This window comes from Gopherus evgoodei, chromosome 7 (genome assembly GCF_007399415.2).
Source record: "Gopherus evgoodei ecotype Sinaloan lineage chromosome 7, rGopEvg1_v1.p, whole genome shotgun sequence".
Taxonomy (NCBI): domain Eukaryota; kingdom Metazoa; phylum Chordata; order Testudines; family Testudinidae; genus Gopherus; species Gopherus evgoodei.
Window position 1 is genome coordinate 33641782 of NC_044328.1, and position 20362 is coordinate 33662143.

A 20362-nucleotide genomic window follows, 5' to 3' on the forward strand; every position below is an offset into this window, starting at 1 on the left:
ATATGATTCACAGTCAGATCTTCCTTGAAATTTATTTTATTAACAACTCCTGTGATGCAGGTATCAATGTTACATGGATTTTCAGAGGTTAGAGGAGGAGATTTAAGCCCATCATGGAATCACAGTTAACAGTAAATAAACTATTTTGGGAGATGGGAGGAATTTTTGGGCTTCTATACAAAGGAAAGTTTCACCAGTTAACTACTATAGTTAAACCACTAACTCCCCATATGTTTTTTGGATATTTTTGTTTTGTCTAAACTGCTTCCAAAGTGCCTTAAACTAAACCATAAACTCTTATATTGGACTAACAATGGGCACATGGGGATTTATACCTGTGTAACTACAGATGTTTAAATTCACTCTTCACTTTTTACTGGTATAACTTTCCCATGTAGACAGTCCTTTAGAATAGCTATTTTTCCTCCTATAAAAACAGGACACTGAACAGATACATATGAATAAGAATATTATAAATAGAACTTTTTTGCTGTTTAAATATGTGAGTGCTTTAAAAATTATTTAAACGCTGTAGGCTCATCAGCTGGCATACATGCAAGCCCAGGCCAGTAATGGTGGCAATGCTGGTAATCCCATCACTAATAATGAAGAGGAGGAGGATGAAGAGGATGAATATGACTACGACTATGAATCTCTCTCTGATGGTAAAGAAATATAGTTATTACCATGCTGTATTTAGAGAATTTTTGGTTTATAAAGTTTCTCCATACTTATGACTGACTTTAACTGTTTAAATTTGTTTCAGTTAGAATAGATCAAACAAGATGTAGTGAGACATTTGCATGAGAAAATTAGACTGTACCACTTTTTATGTATTTGTTACTGTATAATCTAGTGTCACTTATAATGAGTGATAACTTTTATTCATTCTAAATTACATCAAAATAATAGTGTATATAAATGAATTACAAAGAACTATATTTTACATAAACCCTGTTTTCTTTGAGGGTTTTAACACCTCAGAGTTCATGCATTCTTCATATTAATTCCTTTTCCCTAAGGGCCGAAGAGTGGCCTGGCTTGTGCAGTGGTATAAGGAGGTAACGGGGCATAAGGCACTCCCTTACCGTTGTGCCATGTGCTTCATAGATAGCAGCACAGGAGGGGAAGCAAGCTTTGCAGAGCCACTACAACTCAGGGCCTACACAAACTGGCAGGGAGTGAGCAGATCCTTGGCTCCCTCTCCCAAGAGCTCCTGCTAGCATAGATGCACCTGGGTGTCTGGTAACCTACGTTGCACTGGGCTAGGCCTGGCACAGTTTGCTCCCTCACTAGAGCAGTGGGGAAATTGTGAAGGAGATTTTGACTCTTCCTGGACTGCTCATGGGGCTGGACCACATCACAGAGGCACTTGTTCAGGTCAGATCTTATAGTTACAATGTAGCCCTAGGTGTCCATATATGTTTGCAAGCATGCCATTGCTGTTGTTAGTAAGTTAAACTAGTGATTTTTGTGCTAAGAGTTAAATCATGTTGCCAACGTTCAAACAATTTTTCAGGGACAGTATTCAGAACAGGTGCAGAACATCCTTTTACTGAGTGCAGCATATATACTTGCAGTCTGGGGCCTGGACATGTTCCTGAAGTCATCAGTGAAGTTACACTAGAAATGAATTGGCCCAAGACATTCAAAAGTGATGTTAGTTTCATAACTGATAACTGTCAGAAAATGCGTCATGTGAAGATACATCACAACTAGTAGCCAAATTCATACTACCCAGAGACATGGCAAAAGAATAAAACATTTCATTAATTAAAACTTAAGACCAAATAGTGCCTGACCTTTACACAGGTGACCAAGTTTATGAAAGGCACAAAGCTCAGCACTTCCTGTAGTGCCAGACTTGTGTTTAAGTGGCACAGCGAAACCTTTCACAAATGAAATTTTTGTTTTTCTGTTGGTGATGATAAAATTAACAAAATAAAATTTAATAAGGAGACTTAATGACTGACTGCTGCTGATTTTTCTAAGATAAATATGAAAGTGGGTCAGATTTTGGTGCCTGCTTCACCGGCTTTGTGCTGTTCCAACAGCACAAGATGGCTGGAAAGACTACTTAACTGTCTACCTGAAGATTCTTCTACAGAGGGAGAATCTTCAGGTGGCATAGATGAAAATATGCTATTCCAAATACAGATGTTTCTTACACATTGGGCAGGAAGAAATTACAGGTTGCCCACTGTAAGTTGTACTTGAAACATGTTCCATTAGGAGAAGACTGGAAAAATCTGAAATCAACAAACAATTGTGCACAATGCAGTACAAAAAGTAACTTGTGGCATGCTTTACTGCTTTAATAAAATGGTTACACTGTTTGTTTTAACTATTATAATATTTGGCAGAACTAATCTAAATAATAATCATCTGAAAACTTTAGAAGATTTCAGTTTTATTTTCCTTTAACAATGCTGTCGTTTTGCATAATGCTCATAGTTTTAAAATTGACACTTAATTTTCATATTTTTTCTGGCTATATTTCTTAATTTCCTTTACTCTTATCCCCTTTCTGACTCTGTTTTCCTGTAGCTGATGTCCTTAATGCTTCTCCTGCTCCTAACAGCCAGGAAGGTAAAAGCCATTTGGTTGAGCATTTTAACTGCATGAATTTCAGCACTGTGTCTCCAACTTGTTAAAAGTATGTAGTGTAAATATATGGTATCTCCTTTGTATTAATTGAAAATGCATTCAAATGGTGTCATTATGCCTTATTTACTGGTCAGGTATCATTGGAAAGCTGCATATGAAACACTGGTTATTCATAAAGATACTGTGGTCCAAAATATATATATTTAATAAGCTACTGAGACATTTAGAAAGTTTTATTTATTTACTTACACACACACACACACACACACACACACACACACACACACACACACACACACACACACACACACACACACACACACACACACACAGTATAGAGAGCCAGAGTAAACAAAAAATGTTTCCCATTGTGGCAGTTTTTCCATTCTTATAAATCACTCTAATTTGGGGGGGCCAGTCAGGGTAAGTCTCTAGCATAGGAGTCGGCAACCTTTCAGAAGTGGTGTGTCGAGTCTTCATTTATTCACTCTAATTTAAGGTTTCACGTGCCAGTAATACATTTTAATGTTTTTAGATCTCTTTCTATAAGTCTATAATATGTAACTAAACTACATTGTATGTAAAATAAATAAGGTTTTTAAAATGTTTAAGAAGTATAATTTAAAATTAAATTAAAATGCAGAGCCCCCCTGGACCGGTGACCAGGACCCAGGCAGTATGAGTGCCACTGAAAATCAGCTCTCCTGCCGCCTTCGGCACACGTGCTATAGGTTGCCTACTCCTGCTCTAGTACGTACATGAGGCATTCTTTTTAATGGAGAAGAATGCCTCAAGCATATAGGAAGTGTGTATATATGGAGTGGGGGCAGCATGAGAATCAAAGTCTGAAATGTGAAGATACTTTTTAAAATTACTGATTACTGACTAAACTATATTAACTGATAAACTTCTGCAATTCTTGACTATTCAAGAATAATACCTCTTAAATACTTTTGATGGCAAGCCTTTGTTTCTTGATTTGCCAAAGAGAACGTGGAAATATTTTAACTCATATTTATTAAATGATTTTCTGGTTTTAATATCTACTGAACAAAAAAGACAGTGTAGAAGATTTCATCGAAGAGCCATATGCTAACAAGAATCAATCCTTATTCTTAAAAAAATGAAGGAGAAATGGTTTAACCAGTAAATAAGTTATTTTTGCCAGTTGGTTATTCAGACATGTAACTAGGTGCTTTATCCAAAACAACTTGTAGTTGAATTAAATTTGCAGTTAATTCTTGGTCTGCATATTGTTTATCTAAAATCAATTAATTTCTAGATAATATTCTGGAAGACCGACCTGAGACTAAATCATCCAGTGATAAACTGCAATTTGAATATAATGAAGAAACTGCCAAGAGAATAAAGAAGACCGATTGCATTACTTATAACAATAAAGGAAAGGTAATACTTTTTTTTCCTCTCGCCCAAACCTTTTGACATGGATCCAGCTTTAGAAGGATTTGATTTGCTCAGATGACTGAACCAACACATGGCAAATGCACTTTAATGTAAACAAATAGCTGGAAGCAGGGAACCATCCTAGGGAAGATAAGGTAAATGCGACAAGCATCCAGGTCAGGGAAAAGGATTCAGAGTTTATTGTGGACATAACATTGAACTCATTAGACCAGTATGCAACAGCAATAAAAATAGGCAAAGAAATGTATAGGCTGTGAGCCAATGTCTACTGAAGTCAATGGGAGTCTTTACACTGGCTTTAATGGGCATCAGATCAAGTCCCTAACCTTACTAGTAGAGAAAAATAGTATAAAACAAAAGAGTTTACTTTAATGGAAGGTTGTTGTTAAATTCCATCTGGATAATCTACACAGTCTTGGTTGGTTGTACTGTAGGTGGGAATATATTATTTATCTCATTACCATGTGGTGGCAAAGTGACCTAATAAAGAACTCTAAAATATTAAAAAGATTGCTAAAGTTCATAAAAGGAAAGGGTTTCAAAAACATAATCTAAACAGCAGTGGACGAGTTCTGTTCTCAGTGAGGCTGTCCCCTGCTACATCCCTGCCCACTGCAGGAGACAGCCATGCTGCACCAGAGGCAGAGAGATGTCAGGAAGCATACTGTGACTCAGTCACAGTGGTTCCTTGGTCAGCTCCTGGCCAACACTGCTATTATGGATTGAGAGTAAATTCTTAGTCAGGCTCATATCTAGCAATGAAGTACAGTGTCCATTCACAATTTAGTAATTCACTCTTGTTTCAAATTCTGTTGATGCAGTTTAAGCTTCCCTGCCCTTGCTCTTTATAAAAGACTGTCCGTCTCACTATCAAAATTATACAAGTCTTGATTTTCTGTGATTATGCTCTATATGTGTAATGCTATAACTGATGTTTGTGAAAGTAAGTTGAGTTTTTATATAAAAAGCAATTGTTGATAAATACCATATGGTTTTGCGAGTACTTAACTGCAGCTCATAAAGTTCATGCTTTATCTTCTTGACTTTCGTAATTCCATGGAACACACACTGTTTATCAGATCTGAGGATTACTTTTTTCCAAACCCAGGCAATTTACCAGATATTATTGTACTTCACTGTGAACTCATTTTTGACACACACTCCTCATGATATATGCAAAATGCTGGGCTCATCAGAACATTTTTCCAGGCTCGGGTGCACTGTATACTGACTCCATCTTTACTGTTTCCATTTAGTTCACTGGGAGTTCTGTGAACAGAACAAAGACAAAATATGGCCCACTGTCCACAATGCATTTAAGAAAACCAATAAGTATATCACTATAATTATTTAAAACGATAGTTTTCGTAGTAGAGTTTTTCCTGAAAGGTATATCTTATACTGTTTTAAATCAGGATAATACAGATTTATTTAGAACAGATCTGAGCAATCTTTTTTATTAAGGATCCAGGTTTATGTGAGTTTTGTGTTGTTAATCAGTAATAATTAGATCATAATATATTTTATACATATCTTAATGGTATGAGATACATAGAGAAATCCACACTTAGTATATTCCTGCAAGGTATTGAATATCATGAATTTCTATGTGCATCTTTTTCTTTCAATCTAAAGTGAAAACAACACCAATTAATAACTTTTTTCAAAAATTGATTTTAAAAAATAAACACTGGAAAACAAACCTGACAAAATTACCAAACTTCAAGTCAGTTAAAAATAAGTGCACCAGTATATTGGCTGCATATAAACTGGCTCAACATAAGAAATGTCAATTTATGCATTAATTTGTCACATTAACAATCCAACTTCTACCATTTTGCTTGCTTATGTGACAATACTCTTTGTAAAACAATGCCTCAGGTGATTAGAACCGACTCCCTTTACCTCAAAGCAACTCCGGACGCTTACTAGAAGAAAAATGGTGCTGATGCCTGTATATTTGCATTTTCTTCTTTTACAGGCAAAAATGAATTTTATTCATAAGATTGCATGTATTTTTCCTCACTACTTCAGCTGATTCATCCCATTTTTAACAGCCCCTTTTGACCCATTTTCTTTTTGTGCAATTTTGCTAAAATCTCCAGACATCTCTCCCCTTGCATATTCACTGTCCCCAACGGCTGTATTCTATCCTGCAGTTTCCCACCCTTCTTGTTTTCCATCAAGAGCATGTGAAATAATATCTTCACTAGTGTTTCAAACACAAACAAACAAAAAACAAAACAAAAATATATGAATTTGAAATAATTTTCACTCATTTAAAGATGACCTTCTGTGGAATTTTCTTCCAGCTGTTGTACTGTCTTTCTCTCTCAGGTTTTTTCCAGTTGTGGCAAAGTCTCACAGCTGTTGGTTGATGAGATTCAGATTGTAACAGATAGTGTAGGGCCTGGTCTACACTACGCGTTTAAACCGAATTTAGCAGTGTTAAACCGATTTAACCCTGCACCCGTTGATATAAAGAGCTCTTTAAACCGGTTTCTGTACTCCTCCCTGACGAGAAGAGTAGCGCTGAAATCGGTATTGCCATGTCAGATGAGGGTTAGTGTGGCTGCAAATCTATGGTATTGGTCTGTGGGCGGTATCCCACAGTGCACCATTGTGACCGCTCTGGAAAGCAATCTAAACTCGGATGCACTGGCCAGGTAGACAGGAAAAGCCCCGCGAACTTTTGAATTTCATTTCCTGTTTGCCCAGCGTGGAGCTCTGATCAGCATGGGTGGCGATGCAGTCCCAAATCCAAAAAGAGCTCCAGCATGGACCGTACGGGAGATACTGTATGGGGAGACAAGTCTGTTCTATCACAGCTCCATTACAGAAGACAAAATGACAAAGCATTTGAAAAAGTCTCCAGGCTATGATAGACAGAGGCCACAGCAGGGACTCAACACAGTGCTGCGTGACAAGCATAATGGAAAGCCAAAGAATCAAATGGATGCTCATGGAGGGAGGGAGGAGGTACTGAGGACTCCAGCTATCCCACAGTCCCTGTAGTCTCCGAAAAGCATTTGCATTCTTGGCTGAGCTCCCAATGCCTGTAGGGTCAAATACATTGTCTGGGGTGGTTCAGGGTATATCTCGTCAATTTACCCCCCTCACCCCCCCCGTAAAAGAAAAGGGAAAAAAATCGTTTCTTGACTTTTTTCAATGTCACCGTATGCCTACTGCATGCTGCTGATAGACGCAGTGCTGCGGCACTGAACAGCAGCATCCTCTCCCCTCCCCTCCCCAGTGGCAGACGGTACAGTACAAAATGACTGATAGCCGTCCTCCTCATCCTGTGAGTGCTCCTGGCTGGCCTCGGTGAAAATAGGAATGACTCCCAGTCATTCCCAGCAGATGGTACAGAACGGCTGGTAACCGTCTTCATCATAGCAACTGGAGGCTGAGCTCCATCAGCTCTCCCCCCCCCCCCCCCGTTCATATCTAAAGAAAAGATTCTGTACTGCCTGGACTATCAAAGCAGCGGGAGGCTGGGCTTCTCTCCCTCGCCACCATTTAATGTCCTGCCTGGACTATTATAGCAGCTGGAGGCTGCCTCCCCCTCATTTAATCTTACTAAAAAGTCAGTGTTTCTTATTCCTGCATTCTTTATTACTTCATCACACAAATGGGGGGACACTGCAATGGTAGCCCAAGAGGGTTGGGGGAGGAGGGAAGCAACGGGTGGGGTTGTTGCAGGGGCACCCCCTAGAATGGCATGCAGCTCATCATTTCTGCAGGATCTGACACGGAGCGGCTGTGCTCTCTTGTTCTCTAGTACACTTGCCCCATGTTCTAGGCAGGACTGATGCTATTTTTAGATAAAATATAAAGGAGGGAATGACCCGGGGAGTCATTCCAATTTTTGTCTTTGCGCCCCCTGCCGGCCTCAGCGAAGGCCAGCCAGGAGCATTCATGACAGCAGCAGATGGTACGGAACGACTGATAACCGTCATCTCATCGCCAATTTACAATGGCATGGCAGACGGTACAATAGGGATGGTAACCATCTCTGCTAGCTTTCAAAGGAAAAGGAATGCTGCTGTGTAGCACTGCAGTACCGCCTCTGTCAGCAGCATCCAGTACACACACGGTGACAGTAACAAAAGGCAAAATGAGCTCCATGGCTGCCATGCAATGGCGTCTGCCAGGGCAATCCAGGGAAAAAGGGCGCGAAATGATTGTCTGCCATTGCTTTCATAGAGGAAGGAATGAGTGATGACATTTACCCAGAATCACCCACGACACTGTTTTTGCACCATCATGCATTGGGATCTCAACCCAGAATTCCAATGGGCGAGGGAGACTGTGGGAACTATGGGATAGCTACAGGATAGCTACCCACAGTGCAACGCTCCAGAAATCAACGCTAACCTCGGTACATGGATGCACACCGCCGAATTATTGTGCTTTGTGTGGCCGCATGCACTCGACTTTATACAATCTGTTTTACAAAACCGGTTTATGTAAAATTGGAATAATCCTGTAGTGTAGATGTACCCTAGGTGTGTCCTTACTGATTATCATACATTCAGCCATAGTTAATGTGAGCTATTCCCATGCACGCAGGGAATCTCACTTACCCAGATTATTGCTGGAAGTTCAACTTGAATATCAACCTTCCCCTCTTCCCAACCATGCACATATTGTGTGGTACAACTTTTTCAGTTAACTGGCAGAATTGCAATTTGCTTTTAGTAAAATTTACAAAAAGTAAAATGAGAAACTGGTTTTTAAAGTCATTTTGTCTTTATGAACAGAAAGTATCACACACCTCTGCTTTACACTGAGTGAAGCTCCCTATCTATGGATTAACATGTTTAAAAAGGGGTTGAAAATAAAGCGTAAAACCTCCCTTCAGGGTCTTGACTGGTGATTCCTTAATATATAAAGGAATAGTGAGTGTTACTCTTTGTGTCATGCTGAGCAGGGATTGCAAGGCTGCTGCAATCCATAAGTGTAATCAGAGGCTACATGGAGGCACAAGTAAGGTAAAGTACTAGTGACCATATTTTCACGAGCTGAATGCCTATTTATTTAGTAACTTAAATAAATGACCAGATCAGGTGTTGCATTGTTTGGGATATCTGGTAGTAAGTCTCAAGCCCTCCATATGCTTGGTTTCCTGCTTTCAAGAGTGCAGGATAAAAAAAGTAGTGTGGAGAATGACATGGAGGGTGTGAGTGGAGAATGAGCATATTTGAGAAGACAAGGGCTTAAGACATCATCATCAGAATCATAGAAATGTAGTGCTGGAAGGGATCTTGATAAATTATCAAGTCCAGCCCTCAGTGCTAAGATAGTTTCTCTAATCTTTTCTTAAAGACCTCCAGTGATGGAGACTCTACAACCTCCACGCGAAGTCTATTCCAGATCTTAACTACCCTTATAGTTAGAAAGTTTTTCCTAATATCTAACCTAAATCATCTTTGCTACAGATTAATTCTTCTTGGCCTACTTTCATTGCACATGGAGAACAATTGATCACAGTGCTCTTTATAACAGCCCTTAACATATTTGAAGACTGTTATCCGGTCCCTCTTCCATTTTCTTTTCTCAAGACTACATATGCCCATTTTTTTAACCTTTCCTCATAGGTCAGGTTTTCTAAACCCTTTGTCATTTTTGTTGCTCTTCTCTGAACTCTCTCCAATTGGACCACATCTTTCCTGAAGTCTGGCACCCAGAACTGAACACAGTACTCCAGCTTAGGCTTCACCAGTGCCGAGCAGAGTCGGATAATTACCTCCCATGTCTGACATAGGATGCTGCTGTTAATACAACCCAGAATATTAGCCTTGTTCGCAAGTGCATCACAGTGACTCCTATTCAGTTTTTGATCCAGTATAATCCCCCATGCCCTTTTCAGCAGCACCAGCAGCTCGCCATTTATCCCCCATTTTGTAGTTGTGTATTTGGTATTTCCTGCCTAAGTGTAGTACTTTGCACTTGTCTGCACTGAATATCATCTTGTTGAATGCAAATGAGCTGCTGAGTTCTCACTCCCACTGTTAGTCAGAAGTAATTTAGGGCTGAATTTTTAAAATTATCTAGGTGTATTTTGAGTACTACTGTAATAATATATGGTAGTGAATGAGAAAAAAAGATGCATGCATAAATCCATTACGTGAGGCTGTAGAACCATGTGTGCTGAATGTGAGAAAACCATGTCGAGAGTGTATATGAGGTATGCTAGAACACTTTCATTTTCAGACCTTCTGTATATACATCACTTGAATTGTCACTTAGGTTTATGACATGGAACTGGGTGAAGAATTTTATCTTCCACAAAATAAGAAGGAAAGTAGACAGATAGCACCAGAGCTCTCAGATCTTGTCATCTATTGCCAAGCTGTGAAATTCCCTGGTAAGTATGCTTATTGCTTTATATTTTCTAAACATTTGGAACATTACAGTGATCTAATTGTAACTGTAGAATTCAAACTGCAATATATGGGGAACATGCCTTTTTGTGGTTATGGATTCTGTATGATGACTGATGATTCTATGTGCTGCTTTTGTCATGGAGAAAAAAAGCACTCCAATCTTTAAACTGTAGTAAACTGGCAGGGCCAGCTCCAGCCCCAGCATTCCAAGCAGGTGCTTGGGGCAGCAATTTGCAAGGGGCGGCAGTCCGGGTGTGTGTTTGCCGCCCCAAGCAGCATGCCGAATTGCTGCCGCAGACGGTGGGGGCAGTCCGTGTGCCATTAGGGCGGCTCGTGCGTTTCCACAGCGGCGCCAATTCGGCTAACACTTGAAACTGCCCGATGCAGTGTCCCAGTCAACAACCTGTACTCCCAAGGAACAGATAGTAACTATAGTTTTGGAGCAGTAAGCTCTGATGACCTGGGGTCCCACAGTATTGGTTTCATCAAAGCCAAGTAGAGTGGTAATATAACCTCCCTACTTTTACTTGATATTTCCCTATTTATACATCCTAAAACAAACGTTTTCTTCCTTCTCATTGATAAAAATGTTAAACAGGATAGGGCCAAGAATTGATTCCTGTGGGCCCTCACTGGAAATATTATCAGTTGATGATGATTCCCCAATTACAATCCCATTTTGAGACCTATCAGTTAGTCAGTTTTTAATCCATTTAATGTGTGCCATGTTGAACTTGTATTGATCTAGTTTCTTAATCAAAATGTTGTGTGGTGCCAACTCAAATGCCTTATAGAAGTCTAAGTATATTACAGCAGCACTGTTACCTTTATCAACCCAACTTGTAATCTCATCAAAAAAAGAGATCATGAGTTTGATAACATATATTTTCCATAAGCCCATGTCAATTGGCACTTATTATAATACCCTCCTCTAATTCATGAAAGCATTTTATTCTGATTTGTTTATGGTGTGGAGAACGAGAATGTCTGTATGAATATTATGAATGTTACCTCATTTTACCTGCTCGTTTTACCTGTCTTACTACATGGAGTTGAATTAAAAAGGGTTGTTAGGAAAAGCCAGGAAACAATACCATGGTCACAGCTAAGCTTTGGATAAACAACTTCCAGGGGGAAATGGCAGAGCTACTAAATGAAGAAGATGCTCTTCCTAGGTGCCATCTGAATGTTAACGCTGCTGTTTTGCCAAGGCCAGAGTTTAAGATCAAAAGAATAATGCTCCACTGAAAAATCCCTGCCTAGAGAGAAAGGGAGAATGATTTGTTTGTAGATGTTAAGGGCAAGACTCAGCGAGAGAAACTGAGATAGGCAGAGCATGCAGCAGGGTTCTGTGGGATGTATCGGAGGCAGTTGGGTTCACTTATGCTTTGAGAGAGGCGATGAACTGTAGACAGGACCCAGGCAGGCAGACCTTTTGTGGTTTTAACTTTTTCCTCTGTTTGCTATGTAACATTCTATGAATGAACTGTATGTCTCTTTGGAAGGAGCTGTGCTGAGTCACCTTAATCAGCCAGTGGTCACAGGCTTCCAGAGAGAAGTGCCTTGCAGGGACCAATAACAGCTTTGTCTGTCATCTTAACACAGTTGAAATCAGGGTGTTGCCACCCAGGGATCCAGTCTAGGTGTGATAAAGCCAGGGAGTTCCACCAAGAGAGAGGGAAAGGCAGAGAAACTGTCACTTGAGAGGTGCATTCAAGACGCCCTGTAACTATGACAGCACTGTGGGAATAAGGAGAGTTGTTGCCTATTGATCCAATCCAAAGAGTGCCACTGTGGGAAGAATGCAGCAGGTAGAGGCCCTGTCACTTGGAAGAGGTGCCTGAAGTAGACACTGGGGGACAGATGACAGATGCAGTTTTCTCCTGAGCCATCACATGTGGCTAGGGCTCAACTTACAGTAGTGTTTTGCTTTGCCCTCAGATAATTTAGGTAACAGGTTAGTCTGTTTCCTCAGTGACTGTCTCCACAACAAGGTCTTGAAATATAATACTTGATTGCAAAAAGTTTTCCTTTTTTGAGACTTTATTTAATCCTCCAGTGTGGAAAGGACCCCACACCAGAAAAAATTAACTCACCAAGTGGGCCCAGTTCTAGGGTCCAGGTGACATCCATTTTGTACCACCTTTTATGTTCTTGGCCATGGACTAGGATGGCCCCAGGGGCAACTCAGAGCAGCTTTAGCACTGCTCTAGTTTGCTCCTGGCTACGGATGGCCACCAAAAGACCATTCGGGCCATCAGTGCTCTGGCCATGCCCTGTATGTCAGGGAAGCAGATGAAGAGGTGGTATAGGGCTGGCTATGCAGCCTCTACACCACCTGGAAATTAACCATGTAACAAGTAACCCTAGTTTACAGATACTTTGTGCTGCTGGGGCAGTGCAAATGAGCTGTATCAAGGTCCAGGATCCGGCCAAATATATGTTGAAAGGCCAGAAGTCTGCTATAAGTTATCAATTGCTCCATCTTCTTCCTAAATAATCTGAAGTTCTTCTTCGAGTGATTGCTCGTATCCATTCCAGTTAGGTGTGCGCGCTGTGCGTGCACGTTCATCGGAAGATTTTTACCCTAGCAACTCCAGTGGGCCGGCAGGTCGCCCCTAGAGTGGCGCCGGCATGGTGCCTGATATATACCCCTGCCGTGCCCCCTCCTCCTCAGTTCCTTCTTACCACCGTGTCGGTCATTGGAACGGTGGAGCGCGGCATAGCGGTCCTCCACGTCCCTAGCTCTCCATTGTCTCGTGTTCCAATGGTTGTATATAGTTATAGTTGTAATTAGACTTTTTAGTATTAGTTGTTAGTTGTAGTACTTGTAAATAGTTAGCGGGCTTGGGCGCGAGCCCTCCCCCGTGCCCAGCGCCGGTCCCATGCCCTGCTCACCAGGGTTTAAACAGTGCTCGGCCTGCAAGAAGCTGATGCCAACGAGCGATCCCCACGATGCTTGCCTGAAGTGCCTTGGGGAATCGCATATCTCTGAGAAGTGCCACATTTGTAAGGCATTTAAGCCAAGAACAAAGAAGGAGAGGGATCAGCGCTTAAAGACCCTCTTAATGGAAGCAGCTTAACCCTCCAGCCTCGACGCCGAGCGCCGGCTCCGCTCCGGCACCGGACTGCTCCGGCACTGGGAAGACGCCGTGGCACCGGCCTTCCCTGGCACCAGGGCCAGAAGCAAGGCCTTTGATGTCTGCCACTCCAGCCAAGCAGACGCGGACGGTGCGCCCGGCACTGTCTACTGCCGCGGCACCGATGATAGGGATTCCATCGACTCCGGGCCCGGGAGGTCCATCGAATCCGGTCCCTCACAGCTCCCCCATAAGATCCGGGGTCGAGCTAGTGGTTCCCTCGACGCCAGAGACATTTGCTTCCGCTCGGGACCTGATTGCTTTGACTGAACCTACGCTACCCCAACCCCCGGTGCTTCCGGTGCGGGTTCTGCAGTCAAAGGGCAAGCTTACGACCTTGTGAGCTCCATCTCCGGGTTCACCGAGTCGGCACCGATCCCCATCAAGATCCCGGCACCGTGGACGATCTCAGTCGGGACACCGCTCGCAGTCCTGGCACCGCTCCCCGCGACGGTACCGGTCATATTCGTGGCACCGATCCTCTTCACAGAGGTCCCTGTACTCCCGGCACTGTTCTGGCTCGAGCCACCGCTACCGGCACCGAGATTCCAGAAGCCGCTCCCATCGTCGGCGTTTGGCATCCTGGTCGACCTCCCGGCACCGCGCTGGTAGTAAGTCCCGGTCTCGATCCCGGCACCGGTATGACTCCCGGCACCGGTCCCCGGCACTGAGTAGGTCGACGTCGTCTAGACAGAGGGACCCGTATCAGTCCCATTCGGCTCCACCTTGGCCATCCCGACAGCCGTCTGTCTCCTCTCACACAGACAGTGCGTAGCTATGGACGCGGACAGACCTGCTGCTCTCTTCCAGGAGCCCCCTCCGCAGGAGCATGGACCACAGCAGTGGGGCTTCTGGACCTCCTGGGCATACCATCAAGCCCAAGAGCAGCAACAGGTTCCCCCACGTCCAGCAATGTCAGAGCACAGGGCTCCAGAGGCCACACTGTCTTGTCCTCCCCAGTCCCCTACAGAGGAGGGATTGTCTCACCAGCGGGACCCTGACCTCCCTCCAGAGCCGGAAGCATTGCTCCAGACCGAGCATCTTGCAGATCCACTCCTGCCGGGGGTCTCCTCGTCATCCTCCCCGGATGAGGCAGTGGCTGGAACAACATCCACCAGCCCTCCTCCCCTCGACCTCAGAGCGCATCAAGACCTCCTCCGGCGCGTGGCGCAAAACATGAATTTGCAGGCCAAGGAGGTCTCAGAAATTGAGGATCCAGTGGTGAGCATATTGTCTGCGGATGCTCCCACTCGTGTCGCCCTCCCCTTTATATGGACCATTCAGGCCAATGCCACTATCATCCAGCAGTCGCCGGCATCAGTTTCCCCCGCAGCACGCAGCGTGGAACGCAAATACATGGTGCCCTCGAAAGGGTACGAGTATCTCTATGTCCACCCACCCCCGTGCTCCCTCGTCATACAATCTGTGAACGAGAGGGAGCGTCACGGCCAACAGGCCCCGGCACCGAAGTCTAAAGAAGCGAGGCGCATGGACCTGCTTGGCTGAAAGGTCTATTCTGCGGGCGCTCTCCAGCTTCGGGTGTCCAACCAACAAGCTCTCCTTAGCCGCTACACTTATAACACCTGGGTGGTAGCGGACAAATTTAAGGAGTTGCTTCCACAAGATGCCCTTCAGGAATTTGCAGCAATCCTTGACGAGGGCAAGAAGGTGGCACGTACTTCTCTGCAAGCATCCCTCGATGCCGCAGATTCGGCCGCCAGGACTCTGTCTTCTGGCATGACCATGCGCAGGCTTTCCTGGCTTCAGGTCTCTGGTCTTCCTCCGGAGCTCCAATACACCATTCAGGACCTCCCGTTTGAAGGCCAGGGCCTGTTTTCGGACAAGACCGACCCCAGGCTGCAAAGCCTTAAAGACAATAGGGTCATCATGCGCTCTTTGGGGGTGCATACACCAGTCACCGAGCACAGACCCTTCCGGCCTCAACAGCAGCGCCGGCCCTACTCTCAACCTCGCCAGAGGCAGGACTTCGCCAGATGCCGAAGTAGGAACGGCCGGTGTAGACAATCGGGCAACCAAGGGGGGCAAAACCAGAGCTCCTCCAAGGCTCCCTCTGGCCCAAAGCCTTCATTTTGAAGGTGCGCCTGAGGGCGATGCACCAGTTTCCCTCCCGGATCCATCCCCACTATTCTCCAACTGTCTTTCGTTTTTCCTCCCGGCGTGGTCCCAACTGGCATCAGACCGTTGGGTCTTACGCACATTACAAGCTGGATACCATCTGCAGTTTGTTTCGCACCTCCCCTCCCACCCTCCTCCTCCATCCCTCTTCAGGGACCGCTCTCCCGAGCAACTCCTCATTCAGGAGGTGCAGACGCTCCTCGACAAAGGAGCCATAGAGGAGGTTCCAGAGGCCCAGCGAGGCAAGGGTTTTATTCCCATTACTTTCTGATCCCCAAAACCAAGGGAGGCCTCAGACCTATCCTCAGTCTGCGCGAATTCAACAGATACGTCATGAAGTTGAAGTTCCGTATGGTATCCTTGGGGACCATTATCCCGTCCTTGGATCCTGGAGACTGGTATGTCGCCCTCGACATGCAAGATGCATATTTTCATATAGCCATCTTTCCGCCGCACAGACGGTTCCTTCAGTTTGTGATCAACCGCTGCCACTGTCAGTTCGCGGTCCTCCCGTTCGGCCTCTCCACGGCCCCGAGGGTGTTCACCAAATGTATGGCTGTAGTCATCGCCCACCTCTGTCGCAGCTGCATACATGTATTTCTGTACCTCGACGACTGGCTGATTTGGGGGTCATCAGAGGCGCAAGTCCTCAGCCATGTCCGCATGGTCAGCCGTCTCTTCGAGAACTTGGGTCTCATCCTCAATATAGAAAAGTCAACGCTAATCCCCACTCACAGGATAGAGTTTATCGGAGCACTTCTGGACTCGACTCTGGCCAGAGCCGTTCTTCCTCTAGCAAGGTTCCAGACCTTGACAGCCATTATACGACGACTGCAGTCAGCACCCTTGACCTCCATATGCACGTGCCTAACTCTATTGGGCCACATGGCGGCTTGCACGTTTGTCACGCGGTATGCGCGGCTTCGCATGAGGCCCCTCCAGTCCTGGCTCATCAGTCAGTACCGTCCGGCCCAGCACCTTCTGGACGCGGTTGTTACCGTTCCCCAGGACATATTAGGTTCCCTGAGGTGGTGGCTGGACCAGTCTGTGGTATGTGCGGGGCTGCCGTTCCATCCGCCCCAGCCTTCGGTATCCCTGACAACAGACGCCTCAGATCTAGGTTGGGGGGGCCCATCTCAGAACCCTACGGACACAAGATCGGTGGTCAACTCACGAACTAGCCCTCCACATCAACATACGGGAACTGAGGGCAGTCCGCCTTGCTTGTCAAACATTCCATCTTCAACTTCAGGGTCGCTGTGTCTCGGTATTCACCGACAACACAACGACCATGTATTACATCAACAAGCAGGGCGGCACGAGGTCTTCTGCCCTGTGTCAAGAGACTGTGAGGCTCTGAGACTTCTGCATAAGTCCACTCCATTCACCTCATCGCATCCTACCTTCCCAGGGTTCGGAACACGCTGGCGGATCATCTGAGCAGATCCTTCCACGAGTGGTCCCTTCGCCCGGACGTTGCCCTTTCGCTCTTCCAGAGGTGGGGATGTCCTCAGATGGACCTCTTCGCGTCCCGAGGGAACAGGAAATGCCAGATGTTCTGCTCCTTTCAAGGCCGGGAACCAGGTTCGGTAGCAGATGCCTTCCTTTTCCCCTGGACAACGCATCTGTTCTACGCATTCCCTCCGTTCCCGCTCATCCACAAGGTCCTTCTGAAGGTGCACAGGGACAGGGCCTGCTTGATCATGATAGCTCCAGCGTGGCCCAGGCAACATTGGTACTCCATGTTGCTGGACCTGTCTCTAGCCGACCCTGTTCCCCTGCCCCTTCACCTGGACCTGATCACCCAGGACCACGGCAGGCTACGTCACCCAGACCTGCAATCCCTGCACCTCACGGCGTGGCTCCTGAGTGGCTGACCCAGTCCGAGCTCCGTTGCTCTACCCCAGTGCGGCAGGTGCTCCTGGGCAGCAGGAAGCCTTCCACCAGAGCGACTTATTCAGCGAAATGGAAGCGCTTCGCCTGCTGGTGTGCGGAACGCAGTTTCCTTCCCACTGAGGTCTCTATTGCCATTATCTTGGACTACATCTGGTCCCTTAAGGAACAGGGCCTGGCGATATCATCTCTTTGGGTTTATCTGGCGGCGATCTCCACCTTTCACCCAGGGGAGGATGGCCGATCGGTGTTCTCTCACCCTATGGTGACGAGATTCCTTAAAGGATTGAAGCGTCTCTACCCCTAGGTTCGACACCCTACCCCTACCTGGGACCTGAACCTAGTTCTCACCTGACTCATGTCCCCCCCGCTTGAGCCATTAGCGACTTGCTCCCTGGTCTGTCTCTCCTGGAAGACTGCCTTCCTGGTGGCCATCACCTCAGCCAGACAGGTGTCGGAGGTCCGGGCTCTCACTGTAGATCCCCCCTATACGGTGTTCCACAGGGACAAGGTCCAGCTGAGACCGCACCCAGCCTTTCTCCCCAAGGTGGTCTCAGCCTTTCATGTCAACCAGGACATCTTTCTCCCTGTCTTTTTCCCAAAGCCCCACTCGTCCCGCAGGGAGCAGCAGCTTCACTCGCTGGACGTCCATCGAGCGCTTGCTTTCTGTATAGAGAGAACCAAGCCGTTCTGCAAATCCCCCCAACTCTTTGTGGCAGTAGCGGAACGGGCCAAGGGGTTACCGGTTTCCTCTCAAAGAATCTCCTCATGGGTAACATCCTGAATCCGAGCCTGCTATGACTCGGCTCGTACTCCTCCGGGTCACGTGACTGCGCACTCTACCAGGGCTCAAGCGTCATCGACAGCTTTCCTCGCCCACGTGCCCATCCAGGAGATCTGAAGGGCAGCGACCTGGTCCTCCGTTCGTACCTTCGCTTCCCATTATGCCCTGGTCCAGCAGTCCAGAGATGACACGGCCTTCGGCTCCGCAGTGCTACACGCTGCGACTTCTCACTCCGACCCCACCGCCTAGGTAAGGCTTGGGATTCATCTAACTGGAATGGATATGAGCAATCACTCGAAGAAGAAAAGACGGTTACTCACCTTTGTAACTGTTGTTCTTCGAGATGTGTTGCTCATATCCATTCCACACCCGCCCTCCTTCCCCACTGTCAGAGTAGCTGGCAAGAAGGAACTGAGGAGCGGGCGGGCTGGCAGGGGTATATATCCGGCGCCATGCCGGCGCCACTCTAGGGGGTGACCTGCTGGCCCACCGGAGTTGCTAGGGTAAAAATCTTCCGACGAACGTGCACGCGCGGCGCGCGCACCTAACTGGAATGGATATGAGCAACACATCTCGAAGAACAACAGTTACAAAGGTGAGTAACCGTCTTTTTTCAATTTACATTTTCTGTGCAATTTTTTTTTCAATTCTTAATAAAAAATTAAGAAAAATGTAAGTTACAAGTATGTCATTTAGCATTCTTCATTCACATGGCTTTATGTGTTGAGCGGATCTCAGAAGAACTCCAGAAGAACTTCAGTTAGATCTGATCAAAACCCACTGAAATCAATGGAAAGGAATTTAAATTAGTGGAAGTGGAATCCACTGATTTCAGTGAACTTTAGATCATGTCCTCAATGATTGTTTTGAATATATGTATATGGAATAATAATATTTATTATAGTGCTTTTCATCTGAGTATCTCAAAACAGTCACAATCATTAAATGATTAAAAGATTTTGCACACTTACAAATATTTTCCATGGTTGAAATATGAGTTATAAATACTAGTTTTAATATAATATAACATGGCCTAGAAAAGACTCATGGGTCAACTGGTATATTACCCTATGGTTCTTTGGGATTGTCCTTACAGCAAATGTAGTCATTTTTGCCAGGATCATTTGAACACATAGTGTCGTTGCCTATAGTGTGTCAGTAGCATGATATGCTATACTTGTATGTTTTGATTTACCAAAAAAACTGGTTGGATATGTGTTGAGTAGCATTAGTTTTTGGGTCTGAGTTTATTGTGACTGTTCAGTGTAGAATTTGTTTTGAGAGTCATTGGGGCTGTTCTGTAATATGACACTTAAATCACTTCCTGCTCTCCAGCCAAAAATAAATCTCAGGCAACAGTTATGTCAAAGATTTTTTTTCCTGTGCTGATGATTGTAAATATAGTTAGACTCAGTTACTGGGAATAATATGCTAGTTGTCCTGTGTGCTACTTTAGTATTAGTGCCTCAAAGAATAACTTGGAAAATGATGGAAAATGTCATGCCCTCTTGGTCATGTTTTTTGGCTTATTTATTTTATTTTTATGGGAACAGGCCTGTCAACGCTAAATCCATCTGGCTCTAGCAGAGGAAAGGAAAGAAAAAGCAGGAAGTCCATTTTTGGCAACAATCCGGGCAGACTAAGCCCTGGGGAGCCAGCAACACTTGCCAAAGCATCTGGAAAAGGTAAAGTCGGGATCTTCTTTCACCAATCGTGGAATGACTGTAGTCCAACACATACACCAGATCAAGTTGTTAAAGATCAAACAATTTACTGTGTGCATGCTGCTCTTGAATTTTGGAATCACTTTTCATTAACAGTGCAGCTATTACAATAACTTCTGTATAAAGAATCAACTGTAAAGTAATGGAATGTTATTATAGGATTAATTTGCTGGAGGTATAAAGTCAGTCAGTTAAAAATTACTGATGAAAATGATTGATTCACAATTAAAATATTTGTATCTTATAGCTTGAACATGTATTTTA

At 44.9% G+C, this 20362-nt stretch overlaps 1 protein-coding gene across 1 annotated transcript in view; it reads left to right on the forward strand.

Moving 5' to 3' along the window:
- PLCE1 (phospholipase C epsilon 1) overlaps positions 1-20362 on the forward strand; it is a 340613-nt gene that overhangs the window by 286480 nt on the left and 33771 nt on the right. The window contains 4 exon segments of the mRNA XM_030568608.1: positions 536-665; positions 3890-4014; positions 10285-10402; positions 19928-20059. Coding sequence (XP_030424468.1) covers positions 536-665; positions 3890-4014; positions 10285-10402; positions 19928-20059 — 505 coding nt within the window.